Consider the following 8,724-nt stretch of genomic DNA (forward strand, 5'->3'; position numbering starts at 1 on the left):
TTGTATGAGCCCCTAATAAAATGTTTAAAAAAATAAAATAAAATAAAAACAAGGGAAAAAATAAATAAATAAAAAATAAAATGTCAAAAGTTTAGTACATTAAAAAAAAATGAAAAAAAAAGTCCCAGCCTTGAAAACCCTATGGGGCAGGTCAACTCTGCACACACAGGGTCACCATGAGTAGGAATTAACCTGATGGCAACTAGTAACAGCAACAATAATATAACAAGTCCGACTGTTTGTTTGTTTTTTTGCCCGCTTTAAATGAGTATTCTCTGCCCTCTCAATGTGCTTCCCAGGGACAATCGAGAGCGAACTGCCATAGAATCAATTCCGACTCCTAGCGACCCTATTGGACAGGGTAGCAATCCCTGTCAGTTTCTGAGACAGGAACTGTTTTCAGGGGTCGAAAGCCTCATCGTTCTCTCTCAGAGCAGCTAGTGGTTTCAAACGGTTAATTTTGATATTAGCAGCCCTATGTGGAACCCACTACACTACCAGACTCCTGGGAACCCAGTCACTAGCGAATTTATATTCTGACTATCAATCATGGGATTGCTGCTGACCTCCGTGACCTTGGATTTGGATTCCAATCCCTCCAGTTCATCTAGAGCAAGGGTCCTCAAACTTTTTAAACAGGGGGCCAGTTCACTGGACATGTTACAAAGTCCTTTCAGGTCTGCTAAATAATGCCCAGAAGGGCATACCATTCTGCTGTCAGTCTTGAGCTCAAGCTCCATAGGTCATCAAATCCAGTCCCTAACTTAAATGTCCAGAGGCACCCCACTTCAGTAAGCCTCAGCCCAAAGGCATGCAGCTCTACTTCCTTGGGCCAGCAAGTCCAACTTTTCCAGTCAAGTGCCCAGTGGCACCCCACTCCTGCACAAAGGCTCAGCTTTACTTACTCTGTGGGTTGGGAAGTTCATCACTCTGTTCCATCCTCTGGCTCCTGGTTCTTCTGCTGTTCCTCTAATGTTGTCGCTGTCATCTGGATCCAGGAAGTTCACTGCGCAGGGGTCTGGGGTCCAGAGGACATGAGCTCCACTCCTAGCTCTTGCTGGCAACGAGATCCCTCCTCCTGCTTCTCAGAGGGCGCATTTTATACCCAACAGGATGGCCCTTCGGGGAAGCACGTTTGTAATTGTTCACAGGTGAAAGCTATCAGTATCTTCCCCCACCTTCTTACCAGCCCCAAGCAGGGAAAGGTTGTTTGGTGAGAGTTAGAGACCTTGACTAGAAGAGCCACATTAAATAATTCACTGCTCCTGCAAGAATAAAATCAAAATCTGAATGAGGGAATGATATCAGAGCTTAAAATATGAACACCCAGTTTGTAGAAGGGTGTGGATGACAGTGAAGGCCCCAGATCCATTTGTAGGGTCCCCACAGGGATTAAGCCTCCCGTGAATCCTCTCTGACCAGGGATGTGAAGAGCGTTGCTATCAGAGCATTTTAAAGTTGATTCTGGCAGATGTCGTTAGGTTAAAATGTAACATCTTATCATTTGATCTCCCTTTGGACCCGTTATTTTGTTTTATTTAATTTTTTAATCATTTTATTGGGGGCTCATACAACGCTTATCCCAATCCATCCATCCATCCATTGTGTCAAGCACATTTACACATTTGTTGCCATCATCATTCTCAAAACATCTGCTTTCTACTTGAGCCCCTGGCATCATCTCCTCATTTCCCCCCCTCCCTCCCCATTCCCCACTCCCTCATGAACCCTTGGTAATTTACAAGTCATTATTTTGTCATATCTTACACTGTCCAACGTCTCCCTTCACCCACTTTTCTGTTGACCGACCTCCAGAAAGGAGGTCATATGTAGATCCTTGTAATCGGTTCCCCTTTTCTACTCCATCTTCCCTCCACCCTCCTGTTATCACCCCTCTCACCACTGGACATGAAGGGTTCATCTGTCCTGTATTCCCTATGTTTCCAGTTCCCATCTGTACCAGTGTACATCCGCTGGCCCAGCTGGATTTGTAAGGTAGAATTGGGATCATGATAGTTGGGGGGAGGAAGCATTTAAAAACCAAAGGAACGTTTGTATGTTTCATTGCTGCTACACTACCTCCTGACTTGACTGGCTCATCATCTCCCCGAGACCCTTCTGTAAGGGGATGTCCAGTTGCCCACAGATGGCCTTTGAGTCCCCACTTTGCACTCCTCCTCATTCACAATGATGTGATTTTTGTTCCTTGATGCTTGATACCTGATCCCTTCGACACCTCGTGATCACACAGGCTGGTGTGCTTCTTCCATATGGGCTTTGATGCTTCTGTGGTAGATGGCCACTTGTTTACCCTCAAGCCTTTAAGACGCCAGACGCTGTATCTTTTGACAGCTGGGCACCATCAGCTTTTTCCACCACACTTGCTTATGCCACCATTTGTCCTTAGTGATCTTATCGGGAAGGCAAGCACACAATGATATGGTTTTTCCTTCTTCGATGCCTGAAACCAGATCTCTTCAATACCTCGTGATCACACAGGCTGGTGTGCTTCTTCCGTGTGGGCTTGGTTGCTTCTCAGCTAGATGGCTGCTTTTTTATCTTCAAGCCTTGAAGACCCCAGATACTAGCCGGGCACCATCAGCTTTCTTCACCACATTTGCTTATGCATCCATTTGTCTTCAGCGATCATGTCAGGAAGGTGAGCTTCATGGAATGCCAGTTTAATAGATCAAAGTGTTCTTGCATTGAGGGAGCACTTGAGTGGAGGCCCAATGTCCATCTGCTACCTTAATACTAAACCTATAAATATATGCACATAGATCTATTTCCCCATCCTCATATATAAGTATATTTACATGTGTACATGCCTTTATTTAGACCTCTATAAATGCCCTTTACCCCCTAGTTCTTTCCTCTATTTCCTTTTACTTTCCTCTTGTCCCACTATCCTGCTCAGCCTTCATTTAGGTTTCAGCATTTCTTCTCGGTTACATTACCCTTGCTTAAGCCCTACTAGGCCTCCTCCACCCTCCTCACTGCTGATTTAGGACTGCTTGTTGTTCCCTTGTCCCTGAGTTTGTTAACACAACTTCCTTCCCCCCCATCCCACTCCCCCTTTTCCTTGTCCCCCTGAACAGTCAGGCTGGTTGTTTTCTCCTCCAGATTGTTTCTCCAGGTATGCGCCCTTTTTTATTTTGGGGGGTTCAGACCACACTGCTTCCCCACCATGTGACCCCAGAAATGTCCTCTGTCACAGTCTGCTCCAGTAAGGGGACAGCGTGATAAGTGCGGTTGTCATTTGCCCAGTCCCCTCTGTGTCCCATTAGCTCCCAGCAGAGATGTCATCCTCTGAGCATCCTGTGCCAGCGTGGGGCCCAGTCCGACTCTCTTTCTCTTCTTCCCTGCCTGCCTGCCTCCCTGCGGGTGTGGCATGCAGGGCCCTCTCCCCAACCTGCTCTCTGCCAAACCTACCTCCAGGGAGGGGGCCAGTTTGGCCCTTTGGACCCATTTTAAAGTTGTTTCAGTTTTTTAATATTTTCTGCGTTCTTTCGATTGAGGTTTTCCTCAGTTTTGTCTAGTCACTGTTGTTGTTTTGTTTGTTTCGTTTGGTTTGTATGATTAGAATAACTTAAAAAAAAAACCAAGACTATACCACTGGCTGTTGAATCAATCTGACTCATAGGGGCCCCATGTGTGTGCAGTTCAATCCATGACATAGCCTGTAATGACCCAGTCTGGGAGCCTACCAGTCATTTGATACTCTACCTATGGGGACAGTAGGTTCAGAGTTGAGGGCAGGATATTGGCTTGGGTGCCATCGAGTGGATTCTGACTGGTGGCGGCCCCATGTGCCAGAGTAGAACTGCTTTATAGGGTTTCCTAGGCTTTCATCTTTGTGCTAGGTGGGGTCGAACTACCCACCTTGGGGATAGCAGCTGATTGCTTAACCAGTGCACCTCCAGGACCTTTCGTTTTTTCATGGATGTGCAAGGGTGACTTCTGAATGGTTAAGACATTGGCCCACCCGCCCCACACGTCTCATAACCACGTGTTCCTTTTGAAAGGAGGACAAGACGTGACGAAGAGTGTGCCCCCGCAGGGAGTCACAGGCTCATTCATCATCTCAACAAGAAATGGCAGACTAAATGAGTGGTTCTAAACGAACATATCCTCAAACTTTTGTATCTTAATGGGATATGCCTTAGGAGTAGGTATTTCAACCACTGGGAAGATTTTTGCAGCAGCGATGGCTGAAAGCTAACAGAAAGAGATTATTAAAAAGGAAAAAAAGGCACTGTCCTTTGGGAACACAGCCACTAACATGCAGTCCTTAAGCACAGTGTGTTACAAATGAGCGTTGGCCACAACCTGCCTGGCGGCTTAGCTGGGGATTCCGGCCATACGCTGGTGAACCCACCAAGCAAGTAGCGGCGCAGCCGGTGAGGACATCCTCGTGAAGTCTTCCGGTCGGTGCCATCAACTAGGGCTTTCTGTCATGAAGGAATGGTCGATGCACATTTGTCAGTTGCAGCTATCGGGTCCTTGAAATAGAGCTAGTCCTACGGAGGAACGGAACTTGACATTTTATCTGATTTCATTCTATGTCAATTTCAATAGCCACCCATGATTCATGGCCGTGGTGTTGGACAGCACAGGTAGATCAGAAATGCTTTTAGAATTCCGAGTCAGAAACAGACAAAGAAGGGACAAAGAAGGGAAGAAGCCAGTGGCTTGGAGACTCAATACCAGGGGGCTTCAAAATGGAATTGAGAGACATGGGGGTTGTCCACAAACTTCTTTGAAGCCCCCTTGTAGAAAGAAGGAGAAGCATGGCCTGGGCTGGAATGTCCAAGATTTTGGTCATAAAATAACAAGCAGCTTGTCTGTGGGGGCATTGCTGGTCTTATGGTAGCATTCTTGCCTTCCATGTGGCAGATCCAAGTCCGATTCCCAGGCCAGGTACCTAGTGCCCAGTCACCGTGCACCTGTCTCTCAGTGGAGGTTTGTGCATTGCTATGATGCAAGAATCTGCAAACCATCAGGGCTGGCAGGGCTGCGTTCCACCCGGGGTTAGGGTTGACTCCACAGGAGGTAACAGTGACATGAAGCTTGCCTGAAGCACAGGGGTGGGAGGGAACCTCGCCTATTCACTGCCATCAAATCCATTCTAACTCATTTAAGGGGGAACCAAACAAAAACCAAACTCCCTGCCATCGAGAGCTCTGATGGTGTCGTGGGTTACACATTGGGGTGCTAACCACAAGGTCGGCAGTTTGAAACCACTAGTTGCTCCTCAGTAGAAAGACAAGGTTTTCTACTCCTGTGGAGATTTGCAATCTTGGAAACCTATAGGTTGCTATGAGATGTAAGGGGGCAGTAAGTATAGGGAATCAAAGGAAATTGATGCCGATGTATGTAGGGCCTGGAATATCAACATCACAAGTCTACATCTTGAAGGGAACCAATAAGGCATTACATGTCACTTGGGAAACACCATGACTGAAGTTTTTTTTTATCAAGAGAATGGGATTGCTTTAGAAGATCCCGCTAGCCTGTCATGCTATGGGACTGAGAAAGAGAGAAGACTCCAGCAGGGGGCGCAGTCTACTACTATAGCAGCCTGGTCTGCAGTAATAAAGGCTGGGTCAGAGCTGGGGTTTCCAAGGAAAAGACCTGGCTGGCAGAGAGGCTGTGTGGGCCTAACAAACAAGAGGCAGTGACTGTCTCATCAGGAACCATTCAGCAAAAATGTGCTGAGCTCCTCCTAGGGGGCCGGACTCCGAGATGGGATTGGGGCTATATCCATGAAGAACAGTAGGAGATCCTCGTAGAGCCTAATTTCACAGCAGTGAAAAATAACTCGTCATTGCTAGCTAGGGTGCTTATCCCAGGAACGAAATTGATTAGCACATCCTGCTTTTTGAACAAAAGAGAGATCCTATGGCACAAAGTAGGTGCTCAATGAGTCATCTATGAGAGCTAAATGAGGAAGAGAAGGGGCCTCTTAAACAAGAGGAAAGGTGGCTCTTTTAAACTCATAGAGAAGCTAATGGAGAAAGAGGAAGGGGATTCCTGTTACAGCCAAAAATAATAAAAGATGTCCACTATTGTGAGAGATAAAATGGTTTTGATGAGACTGTTGAATGAAGTCGGGCGTCCTTGGGTGATGCTGATGGCTGCCAACCAGAAGACTGGAGGTTCAAGTCCACCCACAGGCACCGCAGAAGAAAGGCCTGGCAATTTGCTCCTGAAAATTCAGCCAATGGAATCCCTAAGGTAGTGTGGCACACACATGGGTTTACTAGGAGTTGCAATCAACTCAATGGCAACTGGCTTTGTCTTTGTTTTTCCTGTTCAGTGACCAGCTTCCCACTCTATGGGCAGACAAGGGAGAATGGGCATGCCTTCTGCTGCTTGCTTTAGAGGGCCTTCAAGGATGCACATCAAGCTACTGGGGAAATGGAGGCACCTGGCTTGTGTGGCATATCTAGGATGCACTTTACGTTCAGTAGGTTAACACAATTGGATCACAAAAGCAATAGTGCGTTGGAGATATAAGTGCTGTAGCAGTGTCGTGAAGAAGGCAGATGGTGCCTAGCTATCAGAAATAATAGCCTCTGGGGTTTTAAAAGCTTGTCTTAAAACAAGCAGCCATCTAAATAAGATGTCAGCAAAGCCCACATGGAAGAAGGGCACCAGCCAGTGTTATCTAAGAATTGTAAATAATAAAAAACAAGATCAGAGGAGGGAATTGTATTAAAGCTCAAAGTTTGAGCACATGTTTCCAACTCCTAGTGACGCCCTAAGGGATTTCTGAAGCTGTAAATCTTTACAGGAGCTAAGCGCCTTATCTTTCTTCCAAGGAGTGGTTGGTGTCCTTGAATCACTGACCTTGAGATTAGCAGTCCAACGCTTACCCAACAGAGCTACCAGGTCTCTGTGGGAGTAGAAAACCTCAACTTTTCCCCAAGGCTGCTGGGTTTTAACTGCTGACTTCGGGGTTAGCAGCCCAATGCATAACCACTACGCCACCAGGGCTTGTTACAGGATTGGTTAAGGGTACATAATTTTGAGTTTAAGTGCTCTTCAGTTAATTACAGAATGACCTCAGGGCAGCGGTGGGCCAGGCTTTTTTGGGAATCCACTGTTAAAATTGCTTTCTAGAAAGTAAAATGTTTAGACAATGATGATGGCAACCTATGTACAAATATGCTTGAAACAAATGATGTATGGAATATTATAAGAGCTATAAGAGCCCCCAGTAAAATGATTTTTAAAAATTGCTTTCTAAAGTACACCTATTCCTGGGTGGGGGTGGGGGGCAAAGACTGTTGTAAGGAAGATTTTTTTTTTGGAGTTGTGTAGCCCTTTATTAGCAACTAAAGTAGAAGGTATCTGCTTGGGTAATAATCGACTGTAACTGGCGATTTATTATATTCTAATACAGATCACTTATAAATGCAATTTTCATTAAAAAGCTTATACCATTTGTTTGTGTACAATTTGCAAAACCATTCTGAAAGCAGAATATATGTGCACAAGTCTACAAAGAGTGCAAATTTAGGATATGGTAAATGCTTTGCAAGTTACTTTCAACAAACTGCCACAATTGGGCTTTTACACTGCCATATTTTTGACCAAAATGTTTTGATGCCAGCCCTCCTTCCACCGCCCTAACAACAAAGCATTTTGAAAATGAGTTGAAATCAAGGAAGGACTACACCTACTAGAAAAGAAGAAAGTTTTATTCATTTGAGGTTTCAGAATCCCTCCAAACCAAGTCTCGTAAGGGCCAGGCTGGGAGCCCAGGCAGGGTAGGAGCAAGTTTCGGTGGCATCCCTGAGGAGTCAGAGCTTCAGTGGACTGTGAGTGTTCCAGCTGCGTAACTCACGGAACTGTCTTGCCAGCTTCGACACTGGCTCGACTGGGCATAATTCAAAAAGGAAAAGCTCATATTCATTCCGTTCTCCTGGAGCTCCGTGATAGCATTTAATAACACCCCAATGGGATGTCTTCCACATATCGTGTTATGGTATTTCTTCAAGTAACTGCTAAAAGATCCAGGGTCTAATTGTTCTATAATACTCATGCCCATTTTATCTAGATGTTCAATGGATCTATAAATCTCCCCCTGGGATTCATCATAGTAACTGTAACGGAACCTTTGACCCCAATGGCAGAAATCAGAAGAAACCACGAAGAGGTTGCTAGGATCCGCTAGGTATTTACTGAAGAGTTTTCCAAATTCCTGTTCTTTTGACTCACTCAGAGCTCCAACCAGTACAGGAATAATGGTAAACTCATCCTTATGGCTTTCCATGGCTTTAGCTGTATAAGGCAAATGCATCTCAATACTGTGTTCATCTTGATCTGTCTGCAGAGACATGCGTTCAAACATTCCTGTTTTCCATAGTTCGCCGTAAATTTTTTGGTCAATACGAAGGTCATACAGAGGTGTTTTGTATATATCCACACTGGAAAGTGCACATCGCGAGAGGGGCACGTGATGAGAAGGCCCAAGGATGAAAATTCTACGGGTAACAGATGAATCCACTTGTTTGTACGCATGGGCAGCACAAGACCCAGAGTACGTATATCCTGCGTGGGGTGCAATAATGGCTCTAGCAGGCCTTTTTGTGGACTGTACTTGAGAAAGCCAACCTTCTAGCTCTGCATTCAGCTGAGGTCCTGAGGCTGTGTACCAGCTCCCGGCGTGACTGGCTTCCCGGCAGACCACTCCGTTGGACATCTTGGTGCCTGTGC

General features: G+C 45.7%; 2 protein-coding genes across 3 annotated transcripts in view; one reads left to right on the forward strand and one right to left on the reverse strand.

Annotated features, from left to right (window-relative positions):
- The window catches only part of CTPS2 (CTP synthase 2), a 107,262-nt gene that overhangs the window by 46,965 nt on the left and 51,573 nt on the right, over positions 1-8,724 (forward strand). The gene's annotated exons all lie outside the window — the stretch shown is intronic.
- Positions 7,715-8,718, reverse strand: LOC101654834 (protein MEMO1). 2 transcript variants are annotated; one of them, XM_030885768.2, is made up of 2 exons: positions 8,276-8,612; positions 7,715-8,132 (listed from the first exon to the last, which is right to left on the reverse strand). In XM_030885768.2, the coding sequence occupies exons 1-2, from the start codon at positions 8,527-8,529 to the stop codon at positions 7,817-7,819; spliced, it is 570 nt and encodes a 189-aa protein (XP_030741628.1). In that variant the 5' UTR covers positions 8,530-8,612; the 3' UTR covers positions 7,715-7,816. The 2 variants fall into 2 exon arrangements, with proteins under 2 accessions (XP_030741628.1, XP_045146689.1); XM_045290754.1 differs by having other exon boundaries at positions 7,715-8,718.

This window comes from Echinops telfairi, unplaced genomic scaffold (assembly GCF_000313985.2).
Source record: "Echinops telfairi isolate 266 unplaced genomic scaffold, ASM31398v2 ScPeMD7_53;HRSCAF=182, whole genome shotgun sequence".
NCBI lineage: Eukaryota > Metazoa > Chordata > Mammalia > Afrosoricida > Tenrecidae > Echinops > Echinops telfairi.